Source organism: Engraulis encrasicolus, chromosome 14 (genome assembly GCF_034702125.1).
Source record: "Engraulis encrasicolus isolate BLACKSEA-1 chromosome 14, IST_EnEncr_1.0, whole genome shotgun sequence".
NCBI lineage: Eukaryota > Metazoa > Chordata > Actinopteri > Clupeiformes > Engraulidae > Engraulis > Engraulis encrasicolus.
Window position 1 is genome coordinate 49,086,611 of NC_085870.1, and position 20,000 is coordinate 49,106,610.

The 20,000-nt window shown below is 46.7% G+C and overlaps 2 protein-coding genes across 6 annotated transcripts in view; one reads left to right on the forward strand and one right to left on the reverse strand.

Moving 5' to 3' along the window:
* Positions 1–3,325, reverse strand: part of stx16 (syntaxin 16) — an 11,100-nt gene extending 7,775 nt beyond the window's left edge. Inside the window, exon 1 of one of the 3 annotated variants that reach the window (XM_063216035.1) lies at positions 2,825–3,325. In XM_063216035.1, coding sequence (XP_063072105.1) covers positions 2,825–2,905 — 81 coding nt within the window. In that variant the 5' untranslated portion in view covers positions 2,906–3,325. Of the gene's footprint in view, positions 1–347; positions 999–2,773 lie in introns of those variants that run through there. The other 2 variants (XM_063216034.1, XM_063216036.1) reach the window with 2 other exon arrangements.
* Positions 3,326–3,392: 67 nt separating this feature from the next.
* LOC134462817 (uncharacterized) overlaps positions 3,393–20,000 on the forward strand; it is a 25,994-nt gene continuing 9,386 nt past the window's right edge. The window contains exons 1-11 of one of the 3 annotated variants that reach the window (XM_063216033.1): positions 3,393–3,601; positions 4,351–4,653; positions 5,115–5,272; positions 5,360–5,494; positions 6,187–6,325; positions 15,421–15,611; positions 16,012–16,079; positions 16,996–17,033; positions 17,555–17,692; positions 19,208–19,252; positions 19,418–19,615. In XM_063216033.1, coding sequence (XP_063072103.1) covers positions 4,375–4,653; positions 5,115–5,272; positions 5,360–5,494; positions 6,187–6,325; positions 15,421–15,611; positions 16,012–16,079; positions 16,996–17,033; positions 17,555–17,692; positions 19,208–19,252; positions 19,418–19,615 — 1,389 coding nt within the window. In that variant the 5' untranslated portion in view covers positions 3,393–3,601; positions 4,351–4,374. Of the gene's footprint in view, positions 3,602–3,977; positions 4,068–4,350; positions 4,654–5,114; positions 5,273–5,359; positions 5,495–6,186; positions 6,326–9,483; positions 9,844–10,187; positions 11,251–11,631; positions 13,217–15,420; positions 15,612–16,011; positions 16,080–16,995; positions 17,034–17,554; positions 17,693–19,207; positions 19,253–19,417; positions 19,616–20,000 lie in introns of those variants that run through there. The other 2 variants (XM_063216031.1, XM_063216032.1) reach the window with 2 other exon arrangements.

A 20,000-nucleotide genomic window follows, 5' to 3' on the forward strand; every position in this document is an offset into this window, starting at 1 on the left:
GCAAAACAACGTATCCACCGTTTTTGACTTTTGCATTTTATTATTGGAAATGACTGTTCAGAAGTCCTATCTATGTGTGAATTATTGCCATTGAAATATTTTGAAAACATTCTTTTTTAATATGGAATGTAATTTGCAATGCAATGCAATGTAATGCCCAGTACAAATAAGTCCATTTCCCCAAATTTTTCAAAATGGATGCGTCATTTTGCAATGCAGCTCTTCATATGTTATAACTTCAAATGCTATAGCCTCATCATATGCTATAAATTCACGCTATTACGGATCAACCCCATATGTGTCAATTTCTCCCCGAATCCCATCCCTTGTTGCTGATTGGACAATACCTCATCCAGCTCCTATGGTGATTGGTGGAAACCAGTAGATCAGATCCATCAGCAGAGGAGGAAGAGGAGAGAAGAACAGCAGGTGAGACCCAGAGAAGAAGCAGTCAGACACACACACACACACACACACACACACACACACACACACACACACACACACACACACACACACACACACACACACGGGTGAGACGGGCAGTAAATATGGGGAGAGTGCCATCAGAGTATAAGTGAGTGTGTGTGTGGGTGTGTCTGTGTGCGCGCGTGAGAGAGTAAAGCCTCAGGTCAGGATCAAAAGATGACATCCCTGATGAGGTCACAATACGTAATGCGTCTGATTGGGGTTTTATTATTTCATGTGACAGTAGAATAGGACAGATTAAGCAAGAACAGCCCTGCCTGCACCCAGCGCGCGCGCACACACACACACACACACACACACACACACACATTAAACCATGCACGTCCCCACGTCACACACATTCCCATAATGTTGTACTGTACAGTTATTGTCACCAGTGCCACACATCTCTCCCCATTGACCAGACTGCCCCATCACACCGACACGACACTGGGGTCTCACACTCGTGTCATAACCTGTCAGTGATCACACACTCTCACCCCACCCTGCCCATACACACACAAAACACACACACAAAACACACACACACACACACACACACACACACACACACACACACACACACACACACACACACACACACACACACACACACACACACACACACACACACGGCATCGATATACACAGGAAAGCTACAGAATATTCTCATGCATATGTGAAGAGTGCAGCAAGGTGAGATTCTCCCTCAGCAGAGAGAGAGAGAGAGAGAGAGAGAGAGAGAGAGAGAGAGAGAGAGAGAGAGAGAGAGAGAGAGAGAGAGAGAGAGAGAGAGAGAGAGAGAGAGGGAGGGAGGGAGAGAGGGAGGAGAGAGAGGGGGGGGTAGAGAGGTGCAGAACTGATGAATGGGTGAATGGATGTGTAGTCATGTGACATCTAGCCAATGAGACAAAGACAAACAATCTAGACACACACGCCAAGTACAACACTGATGACGCAGGCATAGCTCTCTCTCTCGCTTAGCACTCTCTCTCTCACTCTCACCCATAGCCATGCATGGTACATGCAACACACACACTGCCATGCAACTCACAGAAATCCATAATCCACAATCCCAACCCTCTGTAGTCTACAAGCCACCAGGAAACTAGCTGTAAATCAGAGTTATTAAACAAAAAGTGGCTAATCCAAACGACAATAATCAAAGAGGAGGGGAAATCTGAATTAAATGGTCTTATTGACTGGGTTAACCTTTTTGTTTGATAATAATGCCTCTATCAAGCGCATAGAGCAGCAACTGCATAAGATAAGACTTTTTTTTTTGCAACGTTGGCCAAGTTCTCACTCCCCGCCATCACAGGGTGCATTTTACCTTTAAGAGTGTAAAGACAGGCATGCACACTTCACCCCTATCCCCCGGTCCCAATCGTACACCTGGCATGGAGAGCGACCACACACACACACACACACACACACACACACACACACACACACACACACACACACACACACACACACACACACACACCTATAGTATAGAGACTAAACATCCCGATGGAGACTCCAGACTACGGAAGCAGACAGATAAGAGCAATAGATACTGTCTCGCTTCATCACTTTGGGGAACACAAACTCACATAATCACAAAGCAACATCACAAACTGCTTGCTGAAGGGTTGGGGATGAGGAGTTGCTACTGTATCCCCTCCAGACTACTGTTTATCTAGCTATTCTGCCACCTGTGAAAACTGACAGGCTGAGTGTGTGTTCGCTACAATCCTTCTGTTTGGGAGGCGAATTGGTTAGGTATAGTCGTGATTTGTCTACGGCAGGTAACAAAATCATCACACCGCAGTGGCGACCCATCCTATCTCAGCTGTTGTTTACACATGTCACTCGTGATTCCCGGATGACAGTGAGAGTGAATGTGAGTTTAGTGCATGTGATGGAAGAGTATGGGATATCGCGATCACTATGCTGCGTGATGCAGCGATATAAGTGTGCATTTGATCAAGCCAAGGCCACAAACACACACGCAAGAGGTGAGTAGCAGCGTTAGATTTGACGGCTCTGCTAGCGCCCCGTTTGATGGATGTCACACGGCTAGCCAGGTGTAAACCAGTCCGGCTCGCAACATCTATCAGACTGGATGGCAGGTAGCAGGCACGGATTAGGTTAGGCAGCACAACGTCACTCAGTGCACACCAAACACAACCAATGTTTGTTAGCCAACAGCTACCGAGGCTTCAATCAACAAACTATTGGTCTGCTAGCTACACAAGGAGCTAGCGAACTAGAAAACACATGAAATCAAAACGATCCAAACGATTAACGTTAGACTCACCGCAGCATTGCTACGTGTACTCAGAGTACGACGGGGGGCGTGTGTACTCACTTGCTCTGCCAAAATCTGCCGGTTTTGGATTGCATTGTTCCGCATTAATAAGAAAGCATCGGTCAGACGCCTAGTTGCCATGGCTACTCTGTGCGAGATGAATTTGACTAGCTAATGGGCTAACTGTGCAATACGCACAGCTTGGGTTAGATGTCAACAAGGCTATAACGCATAAACTAGCTCCAACCACAGGCTGTGCCCGACTCCAGATTGTTGTCTCACTGGTTGTCCTCTCAGGATAGCGTTAGCTAGCTAGCGAGCTAGCCTGCAAAACGCAGGCTCACTCGCCCACCAGCCTAGAGTCAGTACAATATCTAAGAAGCCCTGTCCCGGGTCCGATGTCAAACTGCTGGCAGGTTGTGTCGCAAATGTCTCCTCTGCTGGGAACATAAATGATGAAAACAGAGGCGTTGTACAGTTGTGAATCCTATCGTATTTCAGTAGTGTAATATAAGTAGCTGGCCTTTGCATGGATAACTTCAGACGTTTACATCTTGCCACTTCCGCTTCAATGGAAGCAGACCGTACAACACGCGCATGCGCATAATGTACTCTCACGTAGCCACACTGAATTATCGGTGAAAATCCAACATTTTAGCGAGCCAGCATGCTACGTTTGATTGAGAAATTGCAGCTGCATTAGACCATCACACGTTTGTGTCAAAATGAGGACGATATTCGAGTGATTAGCCCATTTGTATATGTATGTGGCTTAGCCAATGAAAAGGCGTTACACTGGGAAGTGATATTCACACACAACTTCCGGGTCCTGGCTTAGTGAGTATTGTGATTACTGTCCAAGCTTTATGAACAGTTTTTGTTTGTTTGTGTGGTCACAGAGGGCTGTGAAATCGTTTCAACCGAACCGATCATTGTTTCCGTTATGTAGGAAAGGTCGAAATATTCACCACTGGTCCATTTCATCCAGATAGTGTACACGCCACCCCCCACTTCCCTGAACGTGTTAGCAGTGAGCTAACTACCATGATAATACACAGTGGACATTGCAACTTTATTTTGGCTAAATATTCAGCCCAGTCTATCCGATTTACGCCGCATGCCTCCGTCCACCTCTGCTAATGTCCCGATCACAAACAGATGGATGATTCAGTCTTGTTTAACAATGCATTGTGCAGGGATTTAGCATTGCTATCTTGTTGCTAAGTTAAATGGGTTTCGCGGTCAAAGCAACTGTTCATAGTCATTGTGTGAATGGCACTTTCGTTCTCTCGTGATTGACCACGTAAGCGTCTTGTTTTAATTGTATTTGGTAGTCTAGGCCTCCGTCAATTGCTCCTGATTTCAGCGCGTAGGCAATAGGTGTTAATTCAAGTACACTAGGCCTACTTAGCTGTACTATACAATGTGTAACGTGTGCTGCTGACTTGTTTACTGTCAGTATTTAGTTAGCCAAACACCGTGTTTATGCAGGTCTAATACTGTCGCTGCTACATTTGATTGTCAAGCCTTGCTTAGATCAATGGTGTTTCAACTTGGCCACTATTGTGCATCCTTGTGATTGCCAGGGAGTTGCTGTGGCAACAAAAGAGATGGATGAGGAGGTGGCGTTCCCTCCATCCCCTGAGGGGGGCGCTGTGGACGATCAGCCTGCAGAGCAGGAGCAAGCCAGCCCTCAGACACAAGCCAGCCATCAGACACAAGCTCAGGAGGAGGCAGGGCAGCAGCACCACCAGCAGCAGCAGCAGCAGCAGGAGGAGGCGCGCGCTGTGGACTCCCCGTCCGCAGGGGGCGATGTAATAGCAGAGGGAGGGGGAGAGGAGCCCCCAGAGGACTGGCTACAGCCCCTGGAGGACGACGACTGTGATGAGGTGAGGGTGCATGGGTTCATGCGTGCATATGTGTGCCTGTGCGTGGGTGATTGAGATACGGTGTGTGTGTGTGTGTGTGTGTGTGTGTGGAAGTGGATGACTGATAAAGAGAGAGTGTGTGTGTGAGAGAGAGGCTGAGTTGGGTGTGGGATTAATTGTTCTATTATTTTATTATACTCAAGTCTTTTATAACATAACGTAGGAGGAAGAGGATAATGATGATGATGAGAGACTACTGAGCTAGGGCCAATCCTGTCTTAAATGAGTTTTGAAATAAAGTCGTATCGTATCATATTGTGTCATATCTAACTATTCTATTCTGTTCTACTCTTCTCTACTCTACTATGCTCTGCTCCACTCTACTGTACTGCACACTACTCTACTGTATTCTACTCTACTACTCTATTCTGTTCTACTCTACTGTGCTCTACTCTACTCTACTCTACTCTACCCTTCTGCAGGGGGATGAAGAGGAGGAGGACGAGGAGGAGCGTATGAGCTGGGGCCATGGCGGCTCTAGAGAGGGCAGTGTCAGCGGCAGCATCGGGGGAGGAGGAGGAGGAGGAGGGGAGCGCAGCACCAGAGGAGGACGAGGGGGAGGCGGGCGAGGCCGCGGAGGGTACGTTGCGTGCGTGCGTGCATGTGTTGTTCAAATGCCTTACAAGAGGAGCATTGGAAGTATCTCTGTCCCTCTCTCTGTATCAAGGTATAAACGGAGGATCCACTCCTTACTGGAGGAGGACTGGGATGACTGTCCCGATCTGGGGGAGGGCTGGAAGATGAAGATGGTGCTGAGACGATCGGGAGTCCAGGCAGGGAAGACCGACACCTACTACATAAGGTACACACACACACACACACACACACACACACACACACACACACACACACACACACACACACACACACACACACTCTCATACAGTATTCAAATGCACACACACATGTGCAAGAGTGACCCTCACAACATTAGGTGCACGCACGCACGCACGCGCGCACGCGCGCGCTCATACATATATAAGAGGTATGGCTCCTGTCTGAGGAACGTGCCCTTAGTCATGCATAGCAGAGAGTCAGACTGTACCAATGCATTGAAAGCCACTGAAGCTACCAGAACCATAAGTAAAATAAGTAAAGTAAAAAAAACGTCTCTTTGGATAAAAGCATTATCTATGTGTTATGTAATGCCAGTCGGAAACTCTGAATTCTTGCATCGCCACTTTATATCTGTTCTGCTTTTCAGCTTTTGCTGTTGTTGTTGCTGCTGTTCTTCTTGTGCTTCTTGTAGCTTTTGTTGCTTTTGATATGTTTGTGCAGCATTATTGACACACAGTCACTGACATTGATCTTGCGTACTCCCTGCAGATGGTTGATGAGTACTTGTGTGTATGTCTCTGTGCGTGTGCGCCCCCCCATCTCTGTTCTGTTCTACTGTCCTCAGTTCTCTGGAAATGTTGTGTGTTCGCATTATTTTAACGTGTGTGCGTGCGTGTATGTGTGTGTGTGTGTGTGTGTGTGTGTGTGTGCGCGCAGCCCTAAGGGGGTGCGGGTGCGGAGCAAGGTGGAGCTAGCCAAGTGTGTCTCGAGCTCGATGAACTTGCAAATGTTTGACTACAAGGCCGGAGTGTTCGTGTCCGAGGGATCAGGCAGGAAAATGAGGAAAATGCAAAAGGTACCGTACATGCTTTTAATACACACACACACACACTCTCCATATGAGGCAAATGTACAAAGTACCTTACATACATCATTACATTACATTACATTGCATTTGGCAGACTCATTTAAGCCAAAGCGACTTACAATCAAGGACATAATCAAAGCCAAGATCAATAGCAGATTTGAAGTGCACGGGAGATATACAAAACAACAAGTGCAGATGCAAAGTAGGGTTAGTTTTATTTATTTATTTATTTATTTATTTATTTATTTATTTATTTATTTATTTATTTATTTTTTACATGAAGTAGAGTACACACACACACACACACACACACACACACACACACACACACACACACACACACACACACACACACACACACCATGTCATAGAGTCTGGCCTTGGACTGGGGCAGCTGAATTATTAGTGTAGTAGGTAGTCATGAAAGAGGACAGTCTTTACTTGCATCTTGAAGGCTGAAAGATGTGCCACACTACTAGCCTGATTATCATCGACTTTCAAATCTTGATTAGAAGCAACGCCGCCTAAGGTGTTGTACCACTAGGAGGACACTGCTGCAATGCTACCACTATGTCATTGGTTAACTATAGCATTACTCTTATGTCATTGGCTAATTATAAATTACTACTACAGTATTGCATTAGAAAAAATGCCACCGTGTTTCCTAGCATTTCCCATTTATATTGCTTTGACCCCATGCGCGTGCGCACACACACACACACACACACACACACACACACACACACACACACACACACACACACACACACACACACTCTCTCTCACCATTCCTAATTAGGCACCAGCAGATGGGTTACTAATTACATTGTAACTTTCTCGGTCACCTCTTACTGATTGGCCCGTCTACAGGCCTATTTACACTCTACACACTACTGCAGAACAACAATGGCATTTTAACCTTTTTGCCCTAAAAAACGTCAAACCAATTTTCTTGATCTTTTTAAAATGCCAAAGCAACTTGTGATCTCTTTAAAATACCAAACCAACTCGTGATGTCTTTACAATAACAACAAACCAAATTGCAATCTTTTCAAAATGCCAATCCAAAACGCCAAACCAACTTTTGTTTCTCCTAAATGAGTCAAAAAAGTATTTTAAAAAAAGGTAACTAATTGCTGCGGGAATGACAAGGGAGCTTTTTGTGGTGAACAATTATTACTTCTTCTCTTTTTAAAACGACTCCCGTTCCTCCCCAGAGTACCAACCCACCTTTTTATGAAATATTTTTTTTTTTGCATCTCCATCACCTGTTGACCAGTCAGAGCCATTGTGTTTGACAATATTAACCGTACTCCGCTCCGCCCATTTCAACATTGTCATATTCTCGCAGAATTTCCGGTCATGTACTTCCGATTAGGCTGCTAGATCTCTTAAATGATTTAGCACTAGCAACCGGGAGTTGAAAAATGGCAATGGCGTCGGCCTGCCAACCGTGGACAAAATAGGATGGATAGAGCCTCCAATGCTCTGTTGTCCTGGAACCTCAATTTGCTTTCTCTATGGAAGTTCAATTCTCAAATGTGGTTGACATCAATTCACTGTTGCCATGGAATGTCAATTCGCTATGGTTGTCGTTGACGTCAATTCTCTGTTGCTGTGCAACCCCACTGTCCTGTTGCAATGGATAGTGGACATTGTGAATGAGTGAAGTGATTTGTGTGCGAGTAGCCTGTGATTCTGCATCATTCCTCCGACAGACGTTTTGGAGTGGGGTTCTTTATTGTTGGACCAAGGGACATATTTCTGTTTTGACGTCACTGGGTAAAACTAAGGGAATGAAATATCGGTCCCCTGATCTGCCGCTCTTGTATTCCAATTTTTTTGGTTTGGTTACACATTGTTACATTGTTGTAGCCTGGGAAATCCCATGCTGGTTTGCACAATCGTTCCGATCTGAAAGACGGCATGTATTCTGTACCCAGAGAAGGGACAAGATCGGTGCTTCCAATGACAGAGCGGGGAGTCGTGGAAAGGCGATGGCTGCAGTTTGTTTGAATAGATACAACTGACAAGATTGACTGGCTACGTGCCAAATGATACACATACGTAACGCCCAATAAACAGCAGTCATCGTAAACCTTCTGTTCACCTTAGCAAAAGTAGTTTAGTCACTAGGATTAGTTTCTACTTAGTTAATTCGATTCGATTATTTTAGATTCTTAAAGGGCCTCTTTGTAGGATAAAAAGTTTAATTAATCACTGTCCCGAGTCAGCCGATGCTTATTTGAGTCATTAGTAAGTGAACAATGACTCTTGCGACCACTTTCATGGTTCGCTGTCAGAGAACCCCAAATGTAACTTTAGACAGAGTGGTCCACTAAAAGTGTCGTGGGAAACACCTCTCAAACGAAAAATTGCTTTACATACCGTATTCATTTTGTGATGAAAAAACATTCTCACAGCGAGCTTATTTAAAAAGTAATTTTTACATGACGGTGTAGATTTTGAAACGGGCATGCCACAGGCACCACGCAAAATACGTCATCCTACATTGTGACCCTTTAAGAATGCCCCACGATATATGATTCGATTCCATTTTTTTCCAATTACTTTTCCACTTTTATATTGTTATGGAGCTAGGACATTGAGCAGGGGCCAGTGATTCGATTATTTTCGTTACTTGAATACCCCACAATAAAATACGATTCGATTCGATCGTTGGCCGTAGGATTGATGCATCGATTTATATCAATTATTATTTACACCCCTTGTGGTCTGCTATGCTACGCAGTTTACTGGGGTCCCTATGGCTAGTAATGGTGGTCTGGTAAAATAGTTTAGCTAGCAAGCTCACTATGGCTAATAATAGTGGTCTGCTACAGTAGTTTACTAGGGTTGCTATGGCTACTAATAGTTGTATTGGTTAGAGTCCCTGGAGCAATGTTGGGTTAGGTGCCTTGCTGAAGGGCACCTCAGCCTTGAAGTGTAGTAGGGAGTGGAAGGGTGGGATTCAAACCTGCCACCCTGTGATCTATAGCCCAACTCCCTAGCCATTACACCACAGCTGCACTAGTAGTAGCCTGTAATAGTGGTTTAGCTTGTTTAGCTACCGTACCCCATGGCCAATAATAGTGGTGTTTAGCTAGCGTACCATATGGCCCAGTAATAGTGGTGATGTCCCATAGGAGTACGAGCGGTCAAAGCCGAGTCCTGATGGGAACGAGCAGCAGCAGCAGGAGGAGCAGCAGGAAGTGCTAGCCCTCGGCAGGAGGAAGAGGAAGAGGAAGCAGACAAAGCTGCATCAGGAAATGGTGGAGGAGGAGAACAGGAAGAGGAAGAGGAAGCAGGAAGTGCTAGAGGGCGAGAGGGCCAGGAAGCGCGCTAAGAACTTTAGCGACGCCGACAAGAGCCGCCTGAGGCAGCTGGTGCTGAGCACCCCCCAGGCGCAGGACAGGAGGCGGAGCGTACGCTTGGCAGTCTGGGCCGAGATCAGGCAGGGCTTCAATAGCCAATCGGAAACGCAGCGCACCACGCAACAGCTGCAGGTGAGACATGTACACGCACGCACACACACCAGCTGCAGTCATGCATATAGATGTTAAAGTTGTACTTTTTTCACTTTTTGGGCCATTTGTTATAATGCGTTTTAGTGAGGTTTTTACTGGCCTGTCATATTCCACACTGACATGTGTTGTTACAACTGACATTTTCTACATTCATACTTCATTATTACACACTTGTTGTGCTGACATAGTCTTTGAACCTTTTAAAAATGTCCAGTGTTTGTGGTGCTAACCTATCTCTCCCTCTTTGCATCTCTACCTCCCTCCTACTCTCTCTCTCTCCGTCTCTCTCCATCTCTCTGTCTCCCTCTCTTTCTCTCTTCCAGATGTTGTGGGCTCGTATGTGTCGGGGCCGGGGCCGGGTGGGTGGCCGGGGGGGTCATCGGGGGGCGGTCCTGGCCAGACTGGCTCGCCTCTGCAAGGCCAAAGGCAAGCGACGACGCCCCCCCCAGCCGCAGCTCCAACCCCTCACACGACACACACTCTTAGACCATGATTACATACACACACTCTCAGAGCAGGATCGCACATGCGCTCCCTCGGAGGACGTTAACACAAACGCACCCTCGGAGGACAATTACACACGCATAGTCTCAGAGAACATTCACACAAAGACAAAATACTCGAAGACACTCTCAAAGCATTCTCACACACACACCCAGCCAGAAGACGCAAACGCAAACGCACTCTCGGAGCGCAACTATTCTTCGGGACCCACCGAGAACTCTTCCTCAGACACAGACACACAGACCGAGCGGTCGCAGTCTGACGATACACACACTGACGACACGTCCTCAGACACACTCACAGACAATTCGGACGCTGAGGATTCTGGGGACACGGAAGACTCTCAAAGCGCCCCAAACACACCCTCAGCAGACACTCACGCGCACACAATCTTTGAACAGACACACGCACCCTTGGAGCAGACACACACCCAACTGGATCAGACATGCACACAAACGCCCCTCTTGCTCAGCATCAAAGAAGAGAGCTGTGAGGCCGCGTTCGAACACACACTACCACAGATGCACACACACGTCAGTTTCCTGGGCCATGAGTTTGAGCTGTCCACCCCTAACACACACCCCTCCAACCCTGATGCGCACCTCTCGCAACAACACACACGCCTCTCCACCCCTAACACACATCTCTCCACCCCTGACACACACCCCTCGCAACACACACACCCCTTGCCACACACACACTTGTCCACCCCTGACACACACCCCTCGCCACACACACACACCTCGCTCCACACTCTGAGTGCTGACCCCACCCCGGCTCTGGCTTGTCCCGCCCCCCTCTTGGGAGCCAGCTGGAGCGAGCGACCGCTGAGCTCTCGGGCCTCCGCTCCCTCTCGACCACTTCAGCTCTCCACATGCATGGGTAAGGGGTGTGTGTGTGTGTGTGTGTGTGTGTGTGTGTGTGTGTGTGTGTGTGTGTGTGTGAGAGAGAGAGAGAGAGAGAGAGAGACTCTCTCTCTCTCTCTCTCTCTCTCTCTCTCTCTCTCTCTCTCTCTCTCTCTCTCTCTCTCTCTCCTTCATCTGTATCTGATGAGTGTGTATCTATAATCAGTCTGTCTCTACTCTTTGTTTGTGTGTACAATGATTCTATTTGTGTGTGTGTGTGTGTGTGTGTGTGTGTGTGTGTGTGTGTGTGTGTGTGTGTGTATCTGTAATGAGTGTGTCTCTGGTTGTGTGTGTTTGTGTGTGTGTGTGTGTGTGTGTATCTTCTAATGGGTGTCTCTGCTGTCTGTGTGTATTCCAGACGGACCCCATCCAACCTTTGGCAGCCCTCCACCCCCCTCCCCTGATCGCCATGGACACCAGCGGGGGGGCGAGAGGAGGCGGAACCAGCGCATGCTTGACAGGAGAGGTGACGGGAACTCTAGTGATGAAGGAGAGCAGGACTGGGATGAGAGGAGGAGTAATGAGAGGAGGAGAAGAGGAGGAGAGCAGCGGATGAATGATGAGCGGGATGAGAGGAGGACAAGAGGAGGATTGCAGCGGAGGAGAGGAGGAGGAGGAGGTGGAGGAGGTGCGCAGAGGAGGAGGGAGCGTGTAAGCCTGGAGGATCAGCTGACTCTGGCGTTCCATCGTCGCCGCATGCGCTTCCTGCACCAGGAGCACGAGCTGCAGATGAGGGTCCTGCGCCTCGAGCTCTCGCTACGGCAACAGGAGCAGCAGCTGCTCTACGCACGCGCCAACGCCGCGCTGGCCAATCAGAATGCACTTGCAGACGCCACACAGGCCAATGGCCTCGCACCTCAGCAGCCAGTAGACAATCAAGACTCGCCTCACTGCCCAGTAGCCAATCAGGACCCCCCTCAACACCCAGTAGCGAATCAAGATGCACTTAAACACCCAGAAACCAATCAAGACGTGCCTCAGCACCAGGCAGACACACAGCAGGACCAGCTAGCCAATCGAGACATACCTGAGGACCAATCTACCAATAATCACACAGTTGAGGACCAATTGGCCAATCATCACATGCCTCTGGCTGAAACGACAAATCGGCACACACGTCAGGACCAGCCAGCCAACCAAGACGTGCCTGAGGACCAGCCGGCCGATGAAGACATGCCTGAGGAGCCGCTATCCAATGATTACAAGGCTCAGATCGAAACAACCAATCAGCCTTCACCTGAGGACCAGCCAGCCAGTGAAGACATGCCTGAGGATCAGCCTCAGGCCGAAACAACCAATTGTCCTGCTCTTCCAGAACAAACAGCTAATCAAAAGACCCCTCTTGAACAACTGGCCGATGGCCAGCTGATTAAGCCTGAAGTGGCCAATGACCATGTACCTTGTGACCAGCCAACCAATCCCCTGGGACTGCAGGAGCAGCCAACCAGTTGCCGTGCGTTTGAACCCCAATTGGCCAATGGTAATCGCAGTGCATCTGATCCCCAGTTGGCCAATGGTATTCGCCGTGCATCTGAGCCCCAAACAGCCAATAGTTTGTCTGAGCCAGTCCGACTGGTCCCTCCCCTACGCATCTCCAGACGCAGGCTGTCTGCCGACGCCGTGCTGTCGATCATCACCCGAGAACCGCCTGCTCGCTCCCCCCGCCTCGCCACACTCAAACGCCAGGGCACCAGGAGCAGGATGGGGGGCAGAGCCAACACACCACCCCCTACGTCCTCAAAAACACGTGGCAGCAAATAACACACACACACACTCACAGACACCAGAGTGTTTTTTATGTTCTCAGCAACAGCAGTGTTTTAATTGCTCTCTTTTTTGAGGATCAAGTTCTTCGTTCAATTGATTAATTGATTAACTTGTTTGTTTTATATGCCTTTGAGGCCGAGAGGTTGTATTTGGAATAAAACTGCTTTGCTTTTTTATTCTCTTGCGTGGCGTGAGTATTTGTCTACTGTTTGTTTGTTTCATAAAGGGTTTGTTTGTGTCTGGGGTGCGTCTCTCAGCATTGTGGCTAAGTTATGCAATTTCCCATAGGCAAGCTATGTTGTTAACTGGTTAGCAGTGACGCTTGAGAAACGGGGTCCTGAGACTGAATTATTGCATTAGGCACTGAGGCATGAGATACTCTTGCCCATGGTAACGCAACTCCAGTCCTCAGATGTGCTTGTGGCCACGTGATAACATCACAATAACTCATTAGGTGCAATCAAGTTTCCACAACGGCAATGTATTCTGGCTGAAAATGTTGCATGATGGGTAGATTTCCTGTCCAACTTACCAGGTTTCAGTCATGTTGCACCGATGAGGTGACATGTCACATGATGCCAAACTATCGTGGGATGAATGCGACTGCAGATGGACCTTGCAACTCCTGCAGTTGCTCCCCTTTGATGCTCGTCTGCATACGGCCTCCGAGGTCACGCACCCTTGAACTGTTTGGCCAGCTACTCAACTCGCATGTGTATAGGCACCTTGTCTCACACCCCTACACAAGTTTACACTGTTCGTTAGTAGATTAAACCAGCGTGAGCTCATTGTCTCGTCCATATTTGTGGCCGACTTTAAATGTGCTGTATAAGACCCACATCGTGACAAGTTCTCATTCAGGTGCTTTGTCAACATCAGCCATTGGCAACTAAGTCGAATAGGCCTATTGATCTCGAAGAAGCGTAATTCACAGGTCAGTTTCTCATTTTCAATTGGGGTGTTGAATGTGGAAAAGTCCCTTAAAACTAGGTTGACTGCCCTCGCAGACAGGGCGTCAGCTAAGCGTAAGGCCACAAGCACAAGTCGAGGACGGGAGTAAGGATAATGGACAGACTTTGTGAGCACAAAAGTAATTCTTAAAAATTCAAGTTTGCTGAGTATCCTAATAATATTTAATTGCAATGCATGGTTTCTAATAACGGTTTCGCATCAGTGGTGCATGGAGTCGACCAACGTGTATCCAGTGTAGTTGAAACTTGTGTTGAAAATTACAGGCCTACTGAGCATGTGTGCTGTGGAGAGCAAAGAGCTTTGGCGTTAAGAGGGCTTACTGGTCGCATAAAACATTGGCTACAGTCCATTATCATGACTCCTCTTCTCGACCTGTGCTTGTGGCCTCACGCTACGCTGGCGCCCCACCTCGATGGAGAAAACAATATAGTTTCCCCAATGTCAGCCTATCCATAACAACTTTTCAGGGACTTTTCTCCATACAACGTCCCGGTTGCGAAGGGGAAAATGACCCTTGAATTGCACTTTTGCAAGCTCTTGAATTAAACTTCTGTCGTCAATGGTGTCTTGGGACGTCATCACGAGGTCACAAGCGCAAGGGAGGACAGGAGTTTGGGTAATGGAAAGAATATTGAGACAAAATCCAAGATGGCTACGACACCCTGACTTCTTTCTAATCTGCGGACTCCCGTCCTCCCTTGCTCTCTTGCATGCTTTTGGCCTCGCGACGACGTCACTGACGACAGAAGTGTATTTCAATATCTTACAAAACAGTAATTTTAATGTAATTTTCTCATTTGAAATCGGGATAATGAATGAAGAAAAGGGACCTTAACGTTTTTGTGGCTAGGCTTACAGCGGGGAAACTTTATTGTTTTCTCCATGGAGGCGGAGCGTCAGCAAAATGCAAAGCTACAAGCACAGGCCGAAGACGGTAGTCTGCATGTTGGAAACCTTCTGTGTCACCCGAATTGCTTGAAAGTATGCGGATCACATGGTGAACATGCTCACTAATATCATTCACTAAAATAACACTCAAACTAAAACACAATCTAAATGACACATTCTCACATAGCATTCAACAAAGGAGCATAACTTAATCGATAGCATTTAATGAAATGAAACAAATTCGCTAATGACGGTTCCTATCCGCTAAGGATGACAACCACTAAAATAGCACCAGTATAATTTACCAATGACATTCTCTGAAGTACATGAACAGCCAATCACAGGGTTGGGTAGGCAGAATGAGTGTGTTTGATTGGCCGATTGACCTGATGGAGCTGACCATGGATTATGCCTTGCTGTGTGTGTGTGTGTGTCTCCAGTAACATTTGAATCTGTGCGAGCTGTGTTCCAAATAGAAGTATTATTGTGTTTGTGTGTGTGTGTGTGTGTGTGTGTGTAGTCGAAGAAGGACGAGGTGGACTTCTCAGACGACTCGAGCCATCTGGCGGAGGACTGGCGCTCTCACTCGCGCACGCCCGACTCTGGCCAACCAATCACAGCTCACCTTGATATCGGCCTTGCCCCACTTAGCCCTGCCTCCAGCATGGAGACTCCGCCCAGGAAAGCACACCCATCCCCAAAGAAGGCCGGGTGAGGAACACACACACCCTCTTACATACACACACCTTCTTACATACACACACCCTCTTACACACACACACACACACACACACACTCATACCCCCATCATTTTGACTGTGATAGTACATGGGTTTTACTGCTTGTTAATGTTGATGGCTTCTGATCTAGTACAACAGTTGGAATTCAGAATGCAAGGTTTATTGTTTAGGGGGAGAGAGACAGAGACAATTTCAGGTGTTGTACTGAACCAAAAGTCTTACATATTAATATGTTGTAAAACCCAGACTATCAACTGTTGCTGTGTGACTCTCGAGTCTTGATTGTTGCTGTCCAAGCTGACACATGCTTTTTTTGTTGCGCTTTTTTTGACGTGTACTTTTTTGATGTCTACTTTTTTGTCCCTCCTCAGCATCTGTATGAAATGCTCGCGGCCTTTCAATGCCACCACAGGCCAAAGGCTTTGCCTCATATGCAGAGGTGAGATCCAGTCCATCTTTTCAGAGTTTGTGTCAATATACTGTATATAGACACACGTCAAATCATTGTACTGAAGGTGTTTATTAAACGCATATAATTTTAAAAGTGTAATAGAATTGCCGGTAGGGCTGTAATGATATTGTATCGAACCGAGAAATTGTGATACACAGAGTCACGATACTGTATCGTGATACAAGGAGGCAGTATCGTGATGCGCCCTTTCAAAGTTTTATCACCCATTACTCCAGAAAACAACCTTATGATTTGATGTGATAGTGTTTCCAAACTTCAGTGGAGATACATTTCAGAAATCGTGGGGTGTATCGAACCGTAGGTCAAAATCGTGATACGAACCGAATCGTGAGTTGAGTGTATCATTACAGCCCTAATTGCCGGCCATCATTTTTGTCTCCACTTGGTCTCAAACTGATGTCTAACTTTGCAAAGACACCAGAAGGGACAAAAGCTACAAAGAGTCGCTGGACTGTCTTCATAGAGAGAACCAAACAATCAAAGCAAGAGGGTATGACCATTAAAAGCAGAATGTAAACATTCCAACGTTTCAATTAGCTGCGACGGCTATTGCCGAACCGCATCATTGCTCATTACCATAATATTAGCTGAAGTTCAACTACAAACTGTAGTCACTCAAATCCCCTCTGTCTCCCGAATCTCTTTTGTCTCCTCTGTCGCCAGCTCCTCCATACAAAGTCAATTCTGTCAACCTTGTGGCTCTAGTCACTCTTGGTGTGTTTGTGCCATAAGGTCTAAATTACACTGCACTGCACTACACTATTCTACACTATTATGTTCAACATGTACAGTATATTGTATACATATATAATAGACCTATATGCTGTAAGTGTTGACATGTGTCTCAAATCTCCTGTGACCTCCTGTTGTGTTGTGATTGCAGAACAAGAAAAACCAAAGCGTGACATACAATTCAGAAAGGTGAGAGTATCGTGTGTGTGTGTGTGTGTGTGTGTGTGTCTGTGTGTGTGTGTGTGTGTGTGTGTGTGTGTGTGTGTGTGTGTGTGTGTGTGTGTGTGTGTGTGTGTGTGTGTGTGTGTGTGTGTGTGTGCGTGCGTGCGTGCGTGCGTGCGTGCGTGCGTGCAGAGGATCCCTTGCTGTAAGTGTAGTGTATGCCATACTACTGGACTGTTGTGTGTGTGTGTGTGTGTGTGTGTGTGTGTGTGTGTGTGTGTGTGTGTGTGTGTGTGTGTGTGTGTGTGTGTGTGTGTGTGTGTGTGTGTGTGTGTGTGTGTGTGTGTGTAGTGGGTGTCGTGTGTGACGGTGGACTGTTGTGTGTGTCTTAATACTGATGTATGTGTGTGTGTGTGTGTGTGTGTGTGCGTAGTGGGTGTTGTGCGGTAAGTGTTCTGCATGTCAGACTACAGTAGACTGCGATATGTGTATTAATACTGATGTATGTGTGTGTGTGTGTGTGTGTGTGTGTGCGCGTGTGTGTGTAGTGGGTGCCGTGCGGTAAGTGTGCTGCATGTCAGACCACAGTAGACTGCGGTATGTGTGCTGGCTGTCGGAAGGCGGAGGGAAACCCAGGGAAGATGGTGCGCTGCCGAAAACGGAAGTGCCTCTGCCCCATTCGCAAGGTACACACACACACACACACACACACACACACACACACACACACACACACACACACACACACACACACACACACACACACACACACACACACACACACACACACACACACCAGTACTTGACATTAACTTTTTCACTCATCGGCTAGTGGTTTTCCAGAGTCACAATCTACTAGTCACAAATTTGATATTGTTTTTTTTCCCCCCTTTATCATGATACTGTATATCTATCCTCGTAAACTGATGTTCTACAGCAAGAAGATGGGTGTATAGCTTTCTGCATGTAAATCAAACAAATAGAAACTGAATGAGATGTTTGTTGAAGTCACGGTAAATACAAACAATTGATACACAAAGGGCAAACTACAGAATACAGGGTACTTTTAATACCAAGGAATAAGCTACCTGCCAAATTGGCTAGTGACACTGAAATGATTACTAGTCAGAGCCAAGTCTCACCAGTTGGCAGGTGCCAGTGTCAAGCCCTGACGCACGCACGCACGCACACACACACACACACACACACACACACACACACACACACACACACACACACACACACACACACACACACACACACACACACACACACACACACAGATTCTATAATTCAAGTGCCATTTCGGGAAAAGCAAAATGTCAATTATCAGTATTTGTTTTTAAATAAATTACCTAGATGTTTCCAGAGTGTTTCCGAACAAAGTAATTGCTAAGCTTGAAAATCATTTGTGAAATTGAAATGGAAACAAACATTTGCTTGATTTTTTTGTCAACAGTGTTATGGACAAATACTACACAGTTGAAAACACATACTTTAAAGTTCATTAACAAGAATTTTGTAACCTATCTATGCAACTGATATGGAAAATGTAATTCTTGAGCTTCATAAGTAGGATTTTATGATTCACTGTTATACAGACTGACACTTTTTCCTTATAAATCCCTGTAACTTCAGATTTGAATTGAGTCACCCTCCTTATATGAGACTTTGTTGTAGCACAATTGAGGGTAGTAACACAGTTGACAGTGCACGGGAACTTGGCACCTTTTTTAGGAGAAAAACAGTTAGGTGATTTTAACGCAGCATGAGAATGTAAATATAGGCCCTCCTTGACTCTTGGGCCCCTGTGCCTGGGCCCAGTAGGCCTGTGCAGTAATCTGTCCCTGTTGGCATGAGGTTATGGTAAGACCAGTTTAAATGTTGTGCAATCTCCAAGCGCTGACTGACGTCCATTTGATGTGTGTGTGTTCGACTGACATCCATTTGATGTGTGTTTCCATTTCCATGTGTGTGTGTGTGTGTGTGTGTGTGTGTGTGTGTGTGTGTGTGTGTGTGTGTGTGTGTGTGTGTGTGTGTGTGTGTGTGTGTGTGTGTGTGTGTGTGTGTGTGTCTGTTTGTGACTGACATCCATTTGATGTGTGTGTGTTCATTTGATGTGTGTGTGTGTGACTGACATCCATTTGATGTGTGTTTTCATTTGATGTGTGTGTGTTTCCATTTGATGTGTGTGTTTCCAGTACCCCTTCAGGCAAGAAGTCGAACAGGCATCGCTGGCTTTCTCGGTTAGTACACACACACACACACACACAGACGCACACATCCTTAAAACTGCTGTTACTTTGAGACCTGCATTGGATTGTGACGGAGCGTTGTTGTATCTGTAACATTTATGTCCTTATGTACATATTGTGAATTGCGGACGTAAATAAAGTAGTTAAAATGTGTAGGTGGACGTGCTGACGGATTATCGCGTGAGCGGCTCGGGGCTGGTGCGTCGCCCGGGCGACCGGAAAAAAATACTGCCAAGTCAGGGCAGCGACTCGGACGAATACCGACCACCATACGAAGACTCGGATGAGGAGGAGGAGGAGGAGGAGGAAGAAGAGGAGGAGGAGGAGGAGGATGGGGAGGGGGAGGATGAGGACGTACGTACACACACACACACAGACACACACACCACCACCAATAAGAAGAAGAAGAAGAGGAGGAGATTGAAGATGGTGAGAAAGAATGTCCACACACACAGACCACCACACAAACCTACAGCGTTGCTAAGGTACGCTTCTGGAAATAAGTGGTGGAAGTATTCTCGCAGACCAGTCGCAGATGCTTCAAACCTGTTGAACAGAGTTATATAGAAGCCCACTGTCCATATATCTAGGTCAGTGCGATCAATCATACAAAATATAGATTTGATGTCTAAGCAAACATGTCGGTGGCTGGGGTCCTGGTGAGTTGTGGCGACACCACAGTACGAGTGGTGAGTTCGTCCCAGTTTTAACCCTTTCAAATAAATTTGATGATAGTGCA